The sequence below is a fragment of the Sorghum bicolor genome, chromosome 5, assembly GCF_000003195.3.
Source record: "Sorghum bicolor cultivar BTx623 chromosome 5, Sorghum_bicolor_NCBIv3, whole genome shotgun sequence".
In the NCBI taxonomy this organism is placed as follows: Eukaryota; Viridiplantae; Streptophyta; class Magnoliopsida; order Poales; family Poaceae; genus Sorghum; species Sorghum bicolor.
In genome coordinates this window covers 11350232-11371496 of record NC_012874.2, presented here as the reverse complement: position 1 = coordinate 11371496, position 21265 = coordinate 11350232, and the positions used below count along the sequence as shown (strand labels likewise).

The window sequence follows — 21265 nt, the reverse complement described above, 5'->3', positions numbered from 1 at the left end:
TACAATTATATGGCTAGTGGTTTTAGTTGTGTGTAATAGTGCATTGCTTAGTTGGACAACTTGCATGTTGAGAGAAATATAGTGACTTGCCGACGTGGACACTACAATTGCATGGCCTAGTGGATTTTTAATTGTGAGTGATAGTGGATTGCTTGGGAGGACAACTTGCATGTTGAGGGAAATAGATAGTGGGGTTCAGTTTTATAGGAGTATAAGATAAGTTGATCCTCTAGTCTAAGGCCTTGTTTAGTTCACCTCAAAACCCAAAAACTTTTTAAGATTCTTCGTCACATCGAATCTTACGACACATGCATAAAATATTAAATATAGATAAAAAATAACTAATTGCATAGTTTATCTCTAATTTACGAGACAAATCTTTTGAGCCTAGTTAGTCCATAATTGGACAGTAATTATCAAATAAAAACGAAGTATCAAAAAAATTTCTCCACATCAACTAAACAAGTATTGCCAAAAAAACTCAAAAACTTCTCCGTCACATTAAATCTTACGACATATTCATGAAGCATTAAATATAGATAAAAAATAATTAATTTTACAATTTGTCTATAATTTACGAGACGAATTTTTTAAATCTAATTAATTTATAGTTAAATAATAATTACTAAATATAAATGAAAGTTGCAGGTTACCAAAAAAATGTTCGTAGAGAAACCAACACTATGCAGTGCCTGTGTGGGATGGACAGTGTTGTCAAATCCATATCGCAATAAGCACAAACCGTCTGACAAAAGTACCAAACTGCCCCTCTCCCTCCCACAGAGTCTCCGCAGTCCAGTCGGTCCAGTCCACGGTCCACCCCCTCGACCAAACCCTGGAATCACGCCGCCGCCCCACTCGCCGCCCCCGCTGGTCCATCCCCCCTTCCCCAACCCCACTCCTGACCTCGAGCGACGGGGATCGACAGCGGGCGCGCGAGCCCGGCCAGCAACCTGATCTGCGGCGAGGGACCACCAGGTGTGAGGCGGCGAGATCGACGACGGGCTCGGTTCGATTCGGCTGAACGCTGAGCACCGGCTTAGCTGAGGCAGGCATCGGCGGCGGAGAGACTTTGCGCGGGGCGGAACGCTGAGGTAGGCTCCCGGCGTCTCACCATTTCTTGGTCAAACTCCATGTGCTTTGCTGTCATGTTCTCAACGACCCGGCCGCCCCTTGCCACGGCTGATTTTGTTCTGTTCTGCGCTCTCCTTCGAGCAATCGGATCGAAATGTTGGTGTGGAATACCGCCCGGACAGTGTAAAAGTGTCCATCTTTAGCATAGTCTGATTGCGTTCGATAGCTCTGTTCGGATATGGTTGCGTGTACTAGTGCTTGTTGACCATGGTTGGCGCCCAAGATGCTCTCACGAATCCACTGTTCTGTTCTAGGTTGCATGTGTGTTTGGCCTCTCTAGCTGTTCTCCGGTGACAATGTTTAGTTCCCCATAGAATCCAAAATGCAAAATGTCAACTACTTTGGAGTGATGAAATGCAAAATGCCAAAATTTTCAGGGTCATGTTTAGTTCCATCCAAAATGCAGAATTTATTCCCCTCATGAGAGCCTCGAGGCTCTTTTTGGGGTTTTTTGGCCTCTTGAGGCCAAAATCTAAAATGGAGAATAACCACCTTTTTTGCTAAAAATTTTGCATGGTGTTTAGTTCCATTTTGCAAAATGATAGACCAAAACACAATTTTTTTTTGGGAAAAAAGGGGAACTAAACACCCCCTTAGTCCGGTAGCTGAATCGAGATATTTGGTTCAAGGATTTATGCTTGACATTTCTGATGCATTGAGGCATTCAGCCTCCTAGCCTAGTGTACCTTAAGGATGGTAATTTTTGGGATAATTGACGATCTTGCGATTCGTAAATTCAGTGCTAAACTTGACATGTTCTTTGGCATTTCCAGGTTATCTTGTATTCTTGTCAAGACAGAACTCTCTTGTCCCTCAGGGCACTGAGCAATCATTGTGATTTATGACTAACTGTTGGTGGTGAAATTATTCAGAAAGTAGAGAACACCACGATGGCTGTTTGGTGCTCTTGTAGTGCTGTTCTCCCAGTACTCTTCTGTTTCATGATCTGTCAGCTTTGCTATGGCACAGTAACTGATATCCAGTGTCTGAAGAAGCTGAAGGCATCAGTTGATCCGGACAATAAGTTAGAATGGACATTCAATAACAACACAGAGGGATCCATATGTGGATTCAATGGTGTCGAGTGCTGGCATCCTAATGAGAACAGGGTTCTTTCACTTCATCTTGGTAGCTTTGGTCTTAAGGGCCAATTCCCTGATGGGCTTGAGAATTGTAGTAGCATGACTTCGTTGGATCTATCAAGCAACAACCTTTCTGGCCCAATCCCAGCTGACATCTCGAAGCGGCTTCCATTCATTACAAACCTTGATCTGTCATATAATAGTTTCTCGGGAGAGATACCAGAAGCACTAGCTAATTGTTCTTATCTCAACATTGTCAGTTTACAACATAACAAATTGACTGGAACAATCCCAGGTCAGCTTGCTGCACTCAATCGCCTAGCCCAGTTTAATGTTGCTGACAATCAATTGTCAGGGCAGATTCCTTCGTCTTTGAGCAAATTTCCAGCCTCCAATTTTGCAAATCAAGACCTTTGTGGGAGGCCTCTAAGCAACGATTGCACTGCTAATTCAAGCAGCCGAACGGGGGTAATTGTTGGTTCTGCTGTTGGTGGTGCAGTTATAACTTTAATAATAGTTGCTGTTATTTTATTCATTGTCCTGCGGAAAATGCCTGCAAAGAAGAAGTTAAAGGATGTAGAAGAAAATAAGTGGGCAAAGACTATTAAGGGAGCAAAAGGAGCAAAGGTATGTTTTCACTCCATAATTTTGATATGTATCAGTTTATATTTTGTATAAAATGTGTAGTCAATAGCCTTGCCATTAATTCTTAGCAATCAACTTTGCTTTCCCTTTCTCCAGCGTCTTGTAACCTCATATGGATCATGAGTTTTAGACTTTTACTTTGGGATCACAAGATATTATTAACATACTTATAGGAGAGTGAATTGTACATATTGGGCTGTGGGACATAATTATGTCTACTTTCTTATCCAGTCATGTCATACGCTGGCCTGCACTCCACACATGCTATCAGCCACCTTTTCTCTAATGATGACCATGTTATGCTGTATGTAGCTAATTTGTTGAATATACCTGTGCTATCAAAACAATAAGCTACTATGTTGCCTTTGACTAGGAGTAGATATGTCTGACAAACATTAGGTATATTATTGTACATCCTACACTTTTTTGGCGCGTTTGGTTGTCAGAGCAACCTTGCCTTGCATAGCTTGCACACACTCCAAAAAACTTGCCAGCCGCAGCGTGCCGATCTAACTCGCTTGTGGTATGAAGGAAAATGACTGAAAAAACATGCCAGCACAAACTCCCATGCGCTTAGCAAACAATACAAACATCTACCATCACTTCAGGTCCTCGCCAGGCAAGGAGAAATGAGCCTCGCTGACAGAACCAAACATGCCCTTCATTCCTCAGCATTGCTTAGATGAGTGGTCTGGTTTGCTGATTTTTTCACATTTATTTTGTTATTTAGGTTTCCATGTTTGAGAAATCAGTTTCAAAGATGAAGTTGAATGATCTTATGAAAGCAACAGATGATTTTACAAAGGACAATATTATTGGAACTGGTCGATCAGGAACTATGTACAGAGCAACACTTCCAGATGGTTCATTCCTTGCTATCAAGAGGTTGCAGGACACTCAGCATTCAGAGGATCAATTTACATCTGAGATGTCAACACTAGGAAGTGTAAGGCAACGTAACTTAGTGCCACTTTTGGGATATTGCATTGCCAAGAATGAGAGGCTCTTGGTGTATAAGTACATGCCAAAGGGCTCGCTTTATGATAATTTACACCAACAAAACAGTGATAAAAAGGCATTAGAATGGCCATTGAGGCTAAAAATTGCCATTGGGAGTGCTAGAGGATTGGCATGGCTTCATCACAGTTGCAACCCTCGCATTCTTCATAGGAACATTAGTTCCAAGTGCATATTGCTTGACGATGACTATGAACCTAAGATTTCTGATTTTGGTCTGGCAAGGCTTATGAATCCCATTGACACCCACCTGAGCACATTTGTAAATGGTGAGTTTGGTGACTTGGGTTATGTAGCTCCAGAGTATACCCGCACTCTTGTGGCCACTCCAAAAGGGGATGTCTATAGCTTTGGGGTTGTCTTACTTGAACTTGTTACTCGCGAAGAGCCCACACATGTGTCAAATGCGCCAGAGAACTTCAAAGGGAGTTTGGTGGATTGGATAACTTACCTGTCAAACAACTCTATACTTCAGGATGCGATTGACAAGTCTTTGATTGGGAAGGGCAACGATGCTGAGCTGCTTCAATGCATGAAGGTTGCCTGCTCTTGTGTGCTTTCTTCTCCAAAGGAAAGGCCTACAATGTTTGAAGTTTACCAGCTGCTGAGAGCTGTTGGAGAGAAATATCATTTCAGTGCAGCTGATGATGAACTGACAATGCAACCTCAAAATGCCAATCCTGAAGATGAGCTTATTGTAGCAAACTAGTTGAACCTATGTGATGAGTAGGTGCTTGTCAGATACCAAATATTGCCGCAGCTGTTTTAACTTGGAATAATCAGGTCAACTAGAATCATTCTCTATCTTTTATCAGGCAAGCAGTAGGATTTGTCCTTCTGTTGTAAGGTCTATCAATATGTGGTGTTTACATTTGTACATCCTTGCCGTGCTCCTCAGGATTGTCTTCTCCTTGTTGTAAGATGGATCAGCTGTATTGTCAACCAAATTTTAGCTGTAGTGATAGCAATGTGAAACAATGTTGGCCCATCAGTCATGCATCTTCAGCATTGTGGTGCTTTCGTTTAGCATTTCTGTATACTCCTTTCCAAATCGAAATGTTAGACCAGTCTGGACTAGTTTTCAGTAGTGAGAGTTTTATGTCGTAGTTCGAAAAAGTCTGGGACATGCTGGTAGGCACCTGGCAGGGCCGGTGTTTTTGTATATGCACGATGTGGTACTTACATATTATGTTACATGATTTACATCCTGCGGCTTACGTATAATTGGCGCATATTTCTTATTTGAGGTGCTGCTTTCCAACAGCCAGATGACGATGCAGCCAGCAGCAGACCTCATTTTTCTTTTCTGTGTTTCACTCTGAGAGAGCCGTGCTACCGAACATATATATTTCTTATTTGAGGTGCTGCTTTCCAACAGTTACCTTTGAAAAAATATGAATTATGATGACGAACCCTGTGGAACCTAACATATTCCTCATTAACAAAGTAGCAGGGTTGTAGGATGTCCAACTTGGAAATAAAATAGTAGCACTCATGTACACAGGCCATAAATATTATGTGTCAAAATTACATAATTCTGATTCCAACTTACCCAATTCTGCGCACCTTGCAACAACATATGCTGTTTCCTTATGTTTCCAACATAAAAACCAATGACTGAAGGTGATGAAGCTACACCATATCGAGGAGCTCTGAATTGAAAGTCCGACCCAACGGAAATCTCAGTTTCAAGATGGGCCATCCACCAAGATGGGCCATCCTGTGAGAAAATAGGCAGTAAAGACGTCAGAATGCATACCGTAATGGCCAACCATAGGAGATGAGGAGCCAGAACAGTGTATAAACCAGTTGCGAATGCTGTGCTGGTTGCCATGTATGCAAACCAGAAAAGCTTCTTTGTAAAAGACCTGTAGTGAAGCAGGAACTCAAGGTCCTCCCACCTGGCTATTATATGATGCATACGAAGGCTACAACAAGTGAGGAACACATTGCCAAGGTGTCGGAGACCAAGAATGCCTTAAACGCAAACTTTCCTTGCCATGATGGGAAGCCCCTCGTTTCTAGCATCAGTGCTATATCCTCCAGGCAAAGTGAAAGCAGCAGCAATGGTAATGGTGGCAATCAGAATCGCCACCAGGGGGAAGTGTTGGCTGTATATGTTTGAGTCAGTGACTTGATATCCTTCCTTGTTGTGTTTGTCACTTCATGTTGGGCATGCTTGCGGAGATTATAAATACCTGTTGCGGCTTGAGGATCAGCTTTCAACATGAGCATGGAAATTTCATTCTGCACATAGAATGATGCAAAATGAGCTTGGTAACGATGATAGTCTGAATCAGATGTTTCAGGTAAGGAAGATGGATCGACGCACGCGTGGCCAGATGATTGGCCTAAGTACTGATTTATTGTGTAGTAGTTAAAGTAGTACTAATTTAAGAAAACATACAACGTACCCAGTTTAATGTCTTGGAATGGTCGGTGGCAGCTTCTAATTCCCAGATTGCTGATACTCCGCAGTCGTTAAGCACTGTGACGTCTATGTCTGGGTGAAGCAGTAAAACAGCGACCATCTTCGGATTGCACTTCTTGACTGCGAGGTGCAGAGCAGTATTTCCATGTTGATCTCGCATGTTAATGAGTCTACCGAATTGTGGCAAACCCAAGACAAACCTTACGAACTCCGGCTGTTCTGACCATACAGCCTCGTGCAGACATGTCCACCCATATCTGTTCTGGTAAAGGGCGCATCTGAACAATGTTTAAGAAGCTCTTGAGCAACACCAACATGGCCTCGATATGCTGCAGCAACTAGATCACTCATGCTGCATGGACCAAAACCCTAAAGAACAGTGCGTCGCTACCTTTACATAAATTTTAGTTTCTCCAAAAAATAAGGAAATTTCTAAATGTTTAATACTTTGTAGGTTTCACCTGAATTGCCATTTCTTACGGCAGCATGAAGAGCATTGTTGCCGTTGGTTCCCCCATAAGCAGAATCAGGAATCTCCAACAGCTTCTCAAAAACATCGTCCTCGTGATTTCTCATCACCGCGATGAACATTGGTGACTCGCCGTATTGGTTCACAGCTGTGGACAAAGCAGGCCCCGCTGCAATCAGCTCCAGCGCCAGCTCCCTGTGTCCGCTGCATATGGCGTGGTGCAGCGCATTGCATCCACGATTGTCTTGCTGCTTCAGGATCGTCTCGCTCCGCTGCTGATCATTACGGCAGCACCTGAGCAACGGCGGCGAGCAGAGGGGTCTCGCCGTCCGAGTTGACGGCGGCGAGGAGTGACAGGTTGAGAGCCTGGGCCTAGTTGCAGAACACCTCGTGGCCATGGTGCTTGCATAAATATTTAATTAATATAACACTCATGGAAAGAGCATCACATCGTGAAAGAGCATCGGCCGCCGAGCCCGGACCCGAGATTGAACCACAAGGCTTTCGATTTAATGGTTTACTAGTCCAACCGTACCGTTGGTTCGATACTTTTGGACCGAATAAATTAAATCACCCATAAATATTTTGAACTGGTGTAATATAATAATATATAATAAATAGTCAATAACATATAGTTGATTACATATGCAAATTAGATGATAAAGAAATAGAAAATACGCATGAAAATGTAATACATGGAGCATTTATAAATTGTTGAAAAAAAACTAAATAGTAATTCAAATATTCATCGTTGCAAAATACTCTCAAATATTAAAATAGAGTGCACTACTATGAAGAGGTCATTGAGATAATCAAAATGGACATATTATTTCTCTAATTTGAAGGTTGCATGAAAAAGTTTTGAACTTTTTAGATTCAAAAGACACATGAAACGTCTAGTACTCCAAAGTCCAATCAACGAACCATCAGCGTGAGCGGCAAAAAGAGTACTGCACAGCGCGAGCACAACAGGTGGGGCCCTACACGGACCACGTGGCAGGTGCACAGCGGATGCACGCCACCAGCTAGAGCATACTACACGCACAACAGTACAACACCATCCCAGACCGGCCTTTTCACATGTACGATTTTTTTACCGGTTCTATAAAAAAACTGGTTGGTTGAACCGGTTTTTACCGGTCCGATTACTGTTGATATTACGCACACGAGAGAATCAAAAAGAAATAATCCGCAAGCACACGGATATTGGTGAGCACTTCACCTAGGAGATAAGTCCAGAGTATCGTATTTATTTTTTACCACTAGGAGAAAGCGTGTAAAAGACTAATCCTTATCTTACCTACTACCCACGGGTTGCAAGACAAGATACTGAGATATGAGCGATATAGAGAGAACTCTTTCGTCAGTGTTCTTCTAACCTATGGTAAGTGTGTGGTTATGGTTCTAAAGGGAGTACCTAGAGAAAAGAGACAACTCAGAGAGTGCTTAACCCTAGTACCATATACCCTACCTTACCTCCTGACGGGACGTGGATTACAGAGACACCAAGGAGATTGTCACTTCTCCCCAATGCTACCACAAATCCGGTCAAACAGGGGGTATCTACAAGTATTTCTAGCCCAAACACCCCGCTTACGCTACGAATAATTACTCTATGCCATACACAAAGCGAATAAAGTAAACTCGTAAACCAAAGAATAATAAAAACAATTTACTAGTATTAGAAGTCGAATTGCCGAACGATTCTAGAACCAAGCCTCGGGTTAGAAGAATTGATTCCGAAGATACAAAGAAGAAGACACCAACAGATCGGGCTTCCTCAACTCCTATCTTCACCCTATACTCTATCAATCTCTCTTGTTATTATCACCCTATAGAGACAGATCCATTCGAGGGACCCCTCTCTGTCTAATTCTCTCTAGAAAATATGAATTAGGGTTTCAGAATTAGATACTAGGGTGGTCAGGCTTATATTTATAGCCCCCTAGGAATCACCACAGTCCTTAGATCAAACCGACTTAAATGCTCGCTCTAGATTAATCCTCAAAGTCGGTGGAGGCAGGATCCGCGAGGTTCACCCTGATTGGTGGAGAGCCTCGGGCGGCCGCCCCACCTGGTAGGGGCGCCCGCCCCTAGCCAGCTTCCAAGTGGGCCCAGGTTTTAGGTGGTGGCTCCTCGAGTCTTCCAGAATGTTCTTGAGTTGGAGTTCGCGTGTTCTCTCTATGTAAATCTGACATGTGGACCATCTTTGGTTGTTTTCAGCCGTTAGCCTGCAGAAATAGATATTCACCAAAACTCGTGGAATTCTATTAGTGATATCCTTATATCTACTAAGTGCTTATAGCTTGGTCCATTTTCATGTTTAGTTGACGGTTAAAATTAGGAGTTATCTACCATCAACAATTACATAAGAGGTCTTTTAAGTGAACCGAATCATTATAGTTTTTAGTTCGGTCTTTTACCGGTTAGGCCACCGGTCCAGGTCCGGTCCTAATACTATGCCACCGAGTTGAGGCACCTGAGGTGATACTCCACCGCAAAGTCAAAACAAAACAGCTTGCTGATCCATTGGTGCTGGGGCACAGTGGATAGCCTCTATAGGAGGAATTTCAAGCTATAGAGGTCAGTGTGGACAAGGAAGCAACACCCCCAAAGACATGGCCACTAGTGTCGTACTTCTCGAACTAGTCCGATACTCATATGATGCCATCTTGTGGTGGCAGGTGGCCAATGCCTGGCTGAATAAGGCCAGGGGACCGCCACCTATTGAAGCATGGCACTAAAATCTTTGCCCAAAACAGCACTGCCGATGACGAACTGCGGGTTGAAGTTTGACATCTGCAACGTCGGACCGGAGGAGAAGGCACAGTTGAGCGCCTCAAAGGCCTTGGAAGCCTTCGGCTTCCAGACGAACACCTTCTTGTGCAGCAGGCGAGTTAGCAGAGTGGCGATGGTGCCAAAGTCTCAGATGAACTCCCAATAGTACGCGGCCAATCCCAGGAAGTTGCACACACCCTAGGGTGAGTGGGGCTCCGGCCATGCAACGGTGTCCATCATGTTGCTATCCAATATCACAACATCGACGAAGATGACTTGACCAAGGTAGGCAACTGAGGGCGCATCGAAGGTGCACTTTGACCGCTTGAGTAAGAGGCCATGGGTGTGCAGGGCGTCGAAAATGATGCAGATTGCTATAGGTACTAGGACCAATACGAGCTATAGATCAAAATGTTGTCGAAGAAAACGAGCACATACCTATGGAGAAAGGGCTAGGGGACGTTATTTTTTTATGAATTCAGGAGGGTTTCCCCCTATTGTCTTTTATTAAAACCTATCATAGCTTTACACATAGAATAGAGCCGAAGGACGCTGTTCATGAGCACCTGGAACATGGTTGGAGGCCGAAAGGAATGATAAGGAATTCGAAGTGCCAGTGGTGTGTACGCAATGCCATCTTCTCAATGTCCTTCAGGTGCATGCAAACCTGGTGATAGTCGGACCACATGTCCAGCTTGGTGAAGAACCTGGCGCCACGGAGCTCATCCACCACTGGGATCGAGAACTTGTCCTTCTGCATCTTGTCCTTCAGCGCCCTATAGTCAATGAAGAAGCGCTAGGACCCATCTGCCTTGTTGACGAGCAGCACCAACACTAAGGACGGTGCAGTGCGGGGTCGGATGATGCCCTGCTCCAGCATGGCAGCACACTGCCGCTCGAGCTCGTCCTTCTGAAGCTGTGGGTAGTGGTAGACGGACAACCACCCATGCCGTGCTGGCAACAAGTGTATCCAGTGGTCATAGGGGCGCGCCGGAGGGAGCCTGCAAGTCTTGTCGAAAATCGCCCCATACTATTGGAGGAGGTGATCCAGCAGGGCTGGTGGTGGTCAATGGACAGTGTGCGCAGAGCTGGCTCTTGGATGTCATCGCAGGGGAGCACACGCCCTTCAGAGAACGCGTCGATTGGCCCACCACAAGGACATGTAGAGATCCTCGAAGTCCCACAGGATGGGGCTGAGGGTGCGGAGATAGTCAACGCCGAGGATGAGGTCAAAACCACCTAGGTTGATGCCAAAGCAGAAAAAAATAATGTCCTCCATGCGGATGCACATGGCACATGGCGAGCCATGCCGTGCAGACCACGGCCACAAGCTCCTCACATTCCTAGACAGCGGGTCGACCCACAACTTCATCAACGCCGAGGTCATGCGCTGCCTCGGGACTAGGGAACTAGGGAAGTGTTGCCTATGTAACCTAACAGCAATCACTCATCTACACAGGCTGTGGAATCAACAAAGTAGCAGAGTTGTAGGATGTCCAACTCAGAAATAAAATACGATAACTCATCTACACAGGCTTGAAAAATGATGTGTTCAAAGTATATAATTTGGGCTTTATTATGTGGGTTCCAAATTACCCAAACAATAGTGCTGTTCGGTGAACTTACTGTTTCCGCATGTTTCCAACATAAAAACAGAAAATTAGATAGATCAATAACTGAAGATGATGAAGCTAGAGCATTTTGAGGAGCTCTGAATTGTATGTCTGACCTAACCGAAATCTCAGTCTCAAGATAGGCCATTCGCCAAGAAGCTTAGTAAGAATGGGCAGCAGAGACGTCAGAACACAGATCGCAACAGCCAGTCCTGGGAGTTGAGGAGCCAGAACAGTGTATAAACCAGTTGCGAATGCTGTGGTGGTTGCCATGTATGCAAACCACATGAGCTTCTTTGAAAAAGATCTGTAGTAAAGCAAGAACTCAAGATCCTCCCACCTTGCTATGACGCATATAAAAGCAACAGCAAGTGAGGAGCACATTGCCAATGCATCAGAGATCAAGAATGCCTTAAACGCAATCTTCCTTGCCATGATGGGAAGCCCCTCGTTTCCAGCATCAGTGCTGTATCCTCCGGGCAAAGTGAATGCAGCAGCAAAGGTAATCGTAGCGATGAGGATCGCTACTAGGGATGTGTTGCCTGTGTATGTTTGAGTTAGGGTCTTGATATCCTTCCTTGATGAGTCGGTTACTTCATCCTTGGCATCCATGTGGAGATTTAAAATAGAACCTGCGTCTTGAGGATCAGCCTTAACCGTAAGCATGGACACTTCGTTCTGCATAAGTTTATAGAAATACTCTGTATAAGTTTAAAGAAATAATACGGTGATGGTGCTTGCATCAATATTTAATTAATATAACACTCATGGAAAAATGAAAACCTACAACTCCGCGGTCTTTTTGTCACAATTGCTGAAATCAAAATAGTCATATAGTTCTAGTGTCCTTGCTTTATTTGAACTTAGTTATTTGTGGGATTTATTTAACTGCGCCTTCACATTGGCATTCTTTACACACTAGTACTAATTGATACAAAGTACTAGTCGGATTCCAGAAGTGAACATGGATGGTAGGAAAACAATATGACAGCACAGAAGATTGACAAAAATAAATACTGATTCAGTGGACTGACGTGATGAAAAAAAAATATACGCACCCAGTTCAAAGTCTTGGCAAGGTGTTTGGGTAATGCCCAGTTTGCTGGGTTGCCGTTGTTGTTAAGCACAGTGACATCTATGCCTGGGTGAAGCAGTAAAGCAGCGACCATCTTGGGATTGCACTTTTGGACTGCGAGGTGCAGAGCTGTATCTCCATCTTTAGTTCGCATGTTAACAAGTCTACCAGATTGTGGCAAACCCAGGACAAAATCTACGAACTCCGTCTGTTGATACGATACAGCTGTGTGCAGATATGTCCAACCAGAAACTGAGGTACTGGGCGCATCTGGACAATGCTTAAGGAGCTCTCGGGCAATACCAACATGGCCTCTAAATCCAGCAAGACTAAGAAGAGGGAAACCATCACCTGTGACTAGGTAACCTAAAGACGGATCGTGTTCCAACAAGACTCCTAGCACGTCAATCTTGTCATAAAGTGCAGCCAGGTGCACTGGAGTCTTAGTAACCGTATCTTCCTCTCTGGCCAGAGCAGGAACTGTCTTCATAATCTTTGTAGCAATGTCTGCAAATCAAGGCATGCAGTCAACCAACATACATCGTGGAATAGTGACATACAACCGTAGAGATTTTATTCTAGTTTGCAGATTCTCGTCAGGCCTCACCTGAGTTACCGTTTCTCACAGCAACATGCAGAGCATTCATGCCACAGGCTCCTCCAAGAGCAGAATCAGGAATCTGCAACAGTTTGTTGAAGACATCCTCGTAGTTTCTCATCACCGCGATGAACATGGGTGACTCGCCGTACTCGTTAACGGCTTGCGACAGAGCAGGCTCTGCTTCTATCAACTCCAGTGCCAGCTCCCTGTGTCCGCTGCGTATGGCATGGTGCAGCGCGCTGCATCCACGCTTGTCTTGCTTCAGAATTGTGTTGCTCAGCTGCCGATCACCGCAGCACCTAAGCAAAACAGAAGCTACAGAGACACGGCCACTGGCCACGGCGGCCAGCAGAGGGGTCTCGCCGTCCGAGTTGACGGCAGCAAGAAGTGACGGTTTCAGAGCTTGGACCTCCTTGCAGAATACCTTGTGGCCATGTATGGCGGCGATGTGGAGGCAGGTGTTTCCCTGAGGAGTGGTTCGAACCAGCACATCCGGAACATGCAGATACAGGTTCCTCATTTCTGCGACATGACCACATACTGCTGCTTTCACGAGCCGTTCCATCCCCTGAGGACGTACAGCTCATTACACAAACAAAGTATGTTAACAGTTTTTGACATAACATATATGGAGAAACCAAAACCATACATACATACCGAGGTGAAAGGCTCTGCGTGGACACTAAGATTATTATTGTTGTAGCACTGTAAAATAGTGATCACGCTCATCATTGTTTTTCTTTTTGGTTCATCACCTGCTGCCATGATTCTGTGTGCGAGTAGCAGAGCAGGTTCTCCCTTGTTATCGGGCAGGTTAACAAGATGCTGGAGTTGTGGAGACCTCACGACAAATCTCACAAAATCTGCCAGACCAGATGTTACAGCTATGTGAAAACATGTCGAACCTGTTGTGTCGCAATAGGGAGGATCAGGACAATGTCTAAGAAGCTCTCGAGCAACACCAACATGGCCATCTGTTGCTGCGATACAAAGAAGAGGGGAGCCATCTGTGGAGGTGAAATAACCCAAAGACGGATCATGTTCCAACAATACTCTAAGCACCTCAATCTTGTTCTCTTTTGCGGCCAGGTACATTGGTGTACGCTTATCATCATTTTCTTGTCTGACTAACAATGGGCGTGCCTCCATAATCCTTTTGGCCATAACTGAAACAAAATCAAGGCAAGAAACCGGTGAGGTGACCAAGCTGAGGATTGTACTCCCCCCATTAGATATCAGGTTACTGCGAAGAGAGTAATAAATTTCACAGCCTATATATCTCACCTGCATTACCAGTTGTCACGGCAGCATGCAGAGCATTGTACCGACGAGCTCCCCCATCAGCCGCATCATGAATCTCCAATAGCTTTTCAAAGACGTCCCCATTATCTATCATCACCGTGGTGAACATGGGTGACCCATACCATTTGTTCACAGATTTGGATAAGGCAGGCTCTGCTTCTATCAGCTCCAGTGCAAGCTTCCTAAGTCCCCTGAAGATTGCATGTTGCAGTGCGTTGAATCCACGCTTGTCTTGCATCAGGATTGTGTCCCTCAGATGCTGATCACAGTAGAACCTAAGCAAAATAGAAGCTAATTTGGCACGCCCCCTAGCTACAGCGGCAAGCAGCGGCGTCTCGTCGTCGGCATTGGTGGCGGCGAGAAGTGGGAGGCACTGGTTGAGCGTCAGGACATCCTTGCAGAATCCCTCATGGCCATAGATGCAGGAGATGTGGAGACACGTGTTCCGCTGTGGAGTTGTTCCAAGCAGCACAGCTGGATCATGTGAAGCCAGGTGCTGCATTGCTATTGTGTCTCCAGTTGTGGCTGCTGCTAGGAGACGCCTATCCATTGGAGTAGCAGACTGCTCCTGGCGACTTTGTGGTTGCGCCATCTGACGAACTAGTCGAAGTATCGTCTGTCACCTATTATATAATATATATACAAATCAAACGCTATTCCAACCAGATGCATGTTATATATGTTAAGGGACACACATGAAGCAGCATGTAGACCCGCAGAAGGGGAAGAACTTATATATAGTTATAAATTAAAAAAATAGAGTAAATGATAGTTCACGAAATTATATGTTTATGAAAGTATAGATTATTTATATGGATATTACTTCATAAAATAGACAAAGAGGGAACACAAGGGATAAGCTATTTTGATTGCTTTAAGTGTTAAACTCAAATGACTTCTGGTAGAGATTTTTTGTGGCATTGCATGGGGCCAAATGGTCGTGGCATGCTTCTAGGAATAAACTTGGTTTGTTTTGATATTGGTGAAATTGAGGAAGGTGACTTTTCTATTCGGTTCAAGGTTCGACATAAGGAAGACGATTTTAAGTTTAACCTGATTTCAGTTTATGGGCCGGCTCAAGTGGATCTGAAATCTAAATTCTTATCTGAAGTAGTACGAATATGTTCAAAAGACACTTTACCTATTGTTATAGGTGGTAATTTTAACATTATTCGTAGACCTGACGAGAAAAATAATGTTAGTTACAATGATAGATGGCCTTTTATTTTTAATGCGGTAATTGATTCTTTGAATCTCAGAGAAATAGAAATGTTAGGTAGAAATTTTACTTGGGCCAACCACTTACAAAACCAGACTTTTGAGAAGTTAGATAGAATTTTGGTTTGTACAGAGTTTGAATCCAAATACCCGCATACCACTGTACATGCTCTATCGAGAGAGATATCTGACCACACTCCGTTGTTATTAAGCACAAATAATGCATCCTCATCTTACCAATCTCAATTTAAATTTGAATTGGGTTGGTTGTTGAGGGAGGGATTTTGTGACTTGGTACGGGATGTGTGGGAAAGTGTGCTGGTTGAAGGCACTCCTTTAGAGAGGTGGCAAGCTAAGATCAGAAGGTTACACCAATATCTCAGAGGATGGGCTAAAAATATAAGTGGTGCATATAGAAAAGAAAAACAAATGTTATTAAATAAACTTGAAGAATTAGATAAAAAGGTAGAAAGTTCTTTGCTTGATGAAATGGAATTAAATTTAAAACATGTTTTAAATGAAAGGCTAGCTGAATTACTTCGAGAGGAGGAACTTAAATGGTACCAAAGGGCTAAGGTGAAACATCTGTTAGAAGGGGATGCAAATACTAAATACTATCATCTGTTGGCAAATGGTAGACACCGAAAAACTCATATTTTCCAGTTGGAGGATGGAAACAATACAATTAGTGGTGATGCTCAACTCAAAAAGCATATTACTAACTATTATAAGAATTTGTTTGGCCCATCGGAAAGCTCTCCTATATTCCTCAATGAGCAACAGATCGATGATATTCCTCAGGTATCTGTACTGGAAAATGAGTACTTGATAGATGATTTTTCTGAATCTGAAGTAAGGGCTGCGATTTTCCAAATGGAACATAATAAGGCACCGGGCCTGGATGGCTTTCCTCCTGAGTTTTATCAGGTTTTCTGGAATCTAGTAAAAGTTGACCAAATGGCTCTATTCAAGGAATTTCATCAGGGAAATTTGCATTTACAAAGTTTAAACTTTGGAACAATAATCCTTGTACCAAAAACGAAGGATGCGAAAGTGATTCAACAATACTGACCAATCTGTTTGTTGAATGTCTCTTTCAAAATCTTCACAAAAGTAGCAACCAATAGACTGAATACTATTGCCCAAAAGATCATTAGACCAACTCAAACAGCCTTTCTTCCAGGAAGAAATATCATGGAGGGAGCGGTATTTCTCCATGAAACGTTACATGAGTTACATTCAAAAAAACAGGATGAGATCATTTTTAAAATAGATTTTGAAAAGGCATATGATAAGGTAAAATGGAGCTTCCTACAACAAACTCTAAGGATGAAAGGGTTCTCACAAAAGTTTCGTACCTAGGTTGAGCAGTTCACGCAAGGCGGGAATGTTAATATCAAGGTTAACGATCATCTAGGATCCTACTTCCAAACAAAAAAAGGTTTACGACAAGGAGATCCAATGTCCCCGATACTATTTAATATAGTGGTGGATATGTTGGCCATTTTGATTGCTAGAGCAAAGGAAGCAGGTCTAGTAGAAGGGGTCATCCCTCATCTTATTCAAGATGGTTTGTCTATCCTCCAGTACGCAGATGACACAGTGATTTTTATGAGCCATGATGTTGAGAAGGCAGTAAATATGAAATTGGTTCTTACTACCTTCGAGCAACTATCAGGACTTAAAATAAACTTTCATAAAAGTGAAATCTTTTGTTTTGGTAAAGCAAAAGAGCAAAAAGTGTTCTATTCGCAACTATTTGGATGTGATATTGGGACATACCCCTTTCGTTATTTAGGCACACCGATGCATACTAGAAAATTAAGCAATAAAGATTGACAAATAATTGAGAATAGAATTGAAAATAGACTCAGTGGTTGGAAAGAAAAATTGCTCTCGACAGGAGGCCGTTTAGTTTTAATAAACTCGGTGCTTTCTAGTCTACCGATGTTTATGATATCTTTTTTTGAAACCCCAAGAGGGGTGCTAGAAAAAATTGAATGTTACAGATCAAGATTTTATTGGTAGAATGACCAACACAAATAAAAATATAGATTAGTTAAATGGGAAATTTTGTGCCAGCCAAAAGTACAAGGTGGCTTAGGAATACAAAATCTAGATCTACAAAATAAATGTTTATTGAGTAAATGGCTTTTTAAATTGTTAAATGAAGATGGTATGTGGTAGGAACTCTTGAGGAATAAATATGTCAAAGACAAGACTGTAGGGAGCTGCGTCAAAAAAACAACAGACTCCCTTTTTGGAAAAGTTCTGATGAATGTTAAAGACACTTTTTTCAGTCTTGGTTCTTTCAAGGTGAAAGACGGAACACAGATCCGATTTTGGGTTGACACTTGGCTAGGCAATCAACCACTTAAGGACACATTCCCTGGGTTGTTCAATATAGTGAGAAGGAAACAAGATTCTGTAGCAAAAGTACTTAGCTCAATCCCACTAAATATTTCTTTTCGTCGGAATCTAGTGGGCAGAAACCTAAGGGATTAGCACATAATTGTTGCCTCTTTACATGATGTAAGCTTACAGGAGGGTACAGATGTGTTTGTGTGGTCTTTACAATCATCAGGAATTTTTTCTGTCAAATCTATGTATGATGCGTTGATTAACAATGGGGTTAGAGTGTCACAGGAAATATGGCAAATTAAAATTCCTACAAGAATAAATTTTTTTGTGGTATCTAAAAAAAGGTGTGACTTTAACTAAAGACAACCTTGCTCGACGAAATTGGAATGGCGATACGAGGTGTAGTTTATGTCACTCACCAGAAAGTATTCAACATCTCTTTTTTGATTGTTTATATGCCGAATTCTTGTGGCGCGCTGTACATTTAATGTTTGGAATATCACCTCCTCAGAGTATAGATGACTTGTTTAACAGGTGGTCTAAGATGGGTGGTAACAAACATAATTCGTTGTTATTGACTGCGGCATCAGCTTTGTGTTGGGCAGTTTGGATAACAAGAAACGAGGTGGTTTTTCTTTTTTGCAGGTTCTTTTCAGGGGAACCCACTGGCTCCGCCAATGGGCAAGACTGCAGCGGCGTGATGATCATTAGGATCAGCTGTTGTTTGCAAGCCAACATCTGGAGACATCGGCTTTGCACTTCTTTGCTTCCAAGGGGTGGTTGTCAAATAGGTCTATTGGTTTCGTTTAGTCAAAAAACTTTACTTCGTTTTAAGATCACTTTATGGCTCATATGCTAGCCTATGGGCTAAACTTTGTAATAATTGGTCTGATTCTACGTAGATGAAGCCGGGTATGAACTATCCTTTATTAAAAAAATGACTTCTAACAAAATTTAGTTTTTCTTTTTTTAAAAAAATCTAGCTGGCCCATGTTGATAAGCTAGGGCAATTTATGTTGAACCGCCTAGATTGACACAATCATAGTTGGTGTTTTTTTTTCTCTTCATCTTGCCAATGTTTTCTTTTCCTTGTACTCACTCCATTTTTATTTATATGTCACAATAGCTTTGTCCTAAGTCAAACATTATTATCTTTGACCATAATCTATTTTAAAGAATTCTTATAATTTCACAAAGTTTATGAGAAAGTACTTCCCATAGAGAATCTAAAAACATAAAGCTTATATCATGAACAACTTACATAAAATTTTCAAAATCAATGGTCAAAAATATAAATGTTTGATTTAGAACAAAGCTAATACGAAACAATCACTGTCGGTCACTGCTCCGTACAGAGAAGATGAGCTTCATAAGTTTGTACATGCTCAAAATTGCAAATGAAAGCCATAAAGAGATGTATGGATCATAGTTGAGGCATGGAAGCTTGCACACATTGGAGCAAAAGAGACCAAGGAGCTAGTCATTGCTTGAAATGTACCGGTTATCGTTGATGTAGGGCACAATAATAATGCCAGAAGATGTGAGATCGAAGCACATCTACCATTAAAGTGTCTGTGATAGAAGTTTTCTTATATAAAAAATACTAAGTTACGCTTAGAGCATCTCCACCAGATATCCTTTCTCTTTTCCTTTAAAATCTAGTAAGGATTTAAAAAACTGAATTGTAGACTACAGAGGATACGTGCTCCAGCAGATTGAAGAAGTCTAAATTATGCGAGACTTGGCATGTCAGTGAGAAAACATATTTGTCCTATCTTTTCTCTCATCCCCGACTTCTGACACAGGGCCCAAGGGCAGCATGCCAGGGCCAGGTGCTGCAAGACGCAGTGGCGCGGCGGTTTCTCATGCCGGTGCGCTGCTGGCCGCAGCGGCCTCCCCCAGCGCCGGGCGCTGCGACCATCCTGGCGCAGGGCATAGCAACATGACACACGCACGGCAATATAAGAACCAGGTGCCAATGTGCTTGTATGATCAACTGCTAGCACTAAAACATCGGTTCTAAGGAAATAATTACGGCTACGTACCTTGTAATTGTAGCAGCAACAAGAACAGTGAGGCGAGCACCGATCTCACAACACAGCTGAAAGGCTCACAACTCAAAGGAACTGCGAGGAATAGTGGTGGGGAGAGTGGTCTGCCATACCAATAGTATTTGTTGCCAGTAACAATGGCAGGTAGCAGGTCTACATCTTTGTTGACCCCAGGTCAAGAAAAAGCTAGGATTCCTGATGCCCTGCCTAGCACCCTCCTATCTTTATTCTCCATGTCCCAAACAGGAAGAATTCAAATCTTTTTTTCCCACTAACTCAATGGCTTGCACTCCTAATTCCATAATCATGAAATCAATCCCACACCAACCCTACCTCTGGTCGTCCAACATGAAAACCTCCTTGCCCTGAATATATCCTCGAAGCCTGAGAGTCTTCAACCCTTCAGTACCATTCATTGCCTGAATGGAGATAGCCATTAAATCTTTCTCAGAATCAGATTCATGTTCTGTTTGTGAGATAATGGAGTCATCAGTATTGTTAGAGCATCTCAAACAGTTATGCAATTGGACTATGCATTCTAGAAATTTGCCAAAAACCTTAAAAATTGTTCTCCAACAGTTATGCATTTGACTTATGCATTTTGGCAAACTTGGCATTTGATGGACCAAACTTGGCATTTTTGCATAGGCACAATGGCTTGGCAATTTTGATATCCCGAGTTTCCTAGACTCCTTGTCGTGCGCGACCTCCCCACGCGTTGCGGTAGTTTCCCGCGAGGACTCCTCCTCCCCGCGCGAACTCTTCTTTCCCCCGCGCCGCCGCCTCCTTTCTTCACGCCGCCTTTTTTCTTTCCCCGCGCGCAATTAGGAGATACGATCCATCACCGCGTCCTCTTCTTCCTTCACACGACGCGAGGCTAGGAGAGATCCATCGTCGCCTCCTCTCCTTCCTTCACGCGACAGACTTGGAGGCCGCGCGCGACGTGAACTCTGTGACCTGTGACTTCGTGGACTACTGGCGCGCGACAGAACTCTGGCGAACTGCGACTTCGTGGACTGGCAGACCGGGAGGCCGCAATTCACAGAAACGGCGGTGACTTGCGACTTCGTGGACTGACGGCGACGGGCAACGGAAATTCCCGCGCAGAGGAAAAATCTCGCGCGAAGCGCGCCAAACAAAAAAAAGATCCCGGACAAAAATAGTTTGGTCCACTATTTTAGGAAATGCCAAGTCAAAAATGCCAAACATTTGGAGATGGACTTATTTTTCCTTTGGCAAAACGTTTAGGGACTTGGCAAATTCCAACAAATGGCAAATTCCAATTTCATAACTGTATGGTGAGTAGCAGAGCTTGGCAAATTCCAACAAATTGCAAATTCCAATTCCAACAAAGAAGTGACGGTTTCAGAGCTTGGACCTCCTTGCAGAATACCTCGTGGCCATGTGTGGCGGCGATGTGGAGGCAGGTGTTTCCCTGAGGAGTGGTTCGAACCAGCACATCCGGAACATGCAGATACAGGTTCCTCA

The 21265-nt window shown here is 43.2% G+C and overlaps 2 protein-coding genes and 1 pseudogene across 2 annotated transcripts; 1 reads left to right on the top strand and 2 right to left on the bottom strand.

Moving 5' to 3' along the window:
* Positions 772-4965, top strand: LOC8076902 (probably inactive leucine-rich repeat receptor-like protein kinase At5g48380). Its single transcript, XM_002450506.2, has 3 exons — positions 772-1094; positions 1908-2843; positions 3592-4965. The coding sequence occupies exons 2-3, from the start codon at positions 2025-2027 to the stop codon at positions 4585-4587; spliced, it is 1815 nt and encodes a 604-aa protein (XP_002450551.1). The 5' UTR covers positions 772-1094; positions 1908-2024; the 3' UTR covers positions 4588-4965.
* Positions 5511-7176, bottom strand: LOC110435876 (annotated as a pseudogene).
* On the bottom strand, positions 11045-20181 carry LOC8076901 (protein ACCELERATED CELL DEATH 6). Its single transcript, XM_021460908.1, has 6 exons — positions 19772-20181; positions 14130-14770; positions 13503-14011; positions 12852-13413; positions 12228-12751; positions 11045-11847 (listed from the first exon to the last, which is right to left on the bottom strand). Exons 2-6 carry the CDS (start codon positions 14737-14739, stop codon positions 11248-11250), a joined length of 2805 nt encoding a protein of 934 aa, XP_021316583.1. The 5' UTR covers positions 14740-14770; positions 19772-20181; the 3' UTR covers positions 11045-11247.

Coding starts and splice junctions, on each gene's coding strand:
- LOC8076902 (XM_002450506.2), top strand. CDS start 2,025: ATGGCTGTTTGGTGCTCTTGTAGTGCTGTTCTCCCAGTACTCTTCTGT. Junction 2,844..3,591: donor AGGGAGCAAAAGGAGCAAAG/GTATGTTTTCAC, acceptor TTTGTTATTTAG/GTTTCCATGTTTGAGAAATC.
- LOC8076901 (XM_021460908.1), bottom strand. CDS start 14,739: ATGGCGCAACCACAAAGTCGCCAGGAGCAGTCTGCTACTCCAATGGAT. Junction 14,012..14,129: donor CGTGACAACTGGTAATGCAG/GTGAGATATATA, acceptor ATTTTGTTTCAG/TTATGGCCAAAAGGATTATG. Junction 11,848..12,227: donor TTGCCAAGACTTTGAACTGG/GTGCGTATATTT, acceptor AAACTTATGCAG/AACGAAGTGTCCATGCTTAC.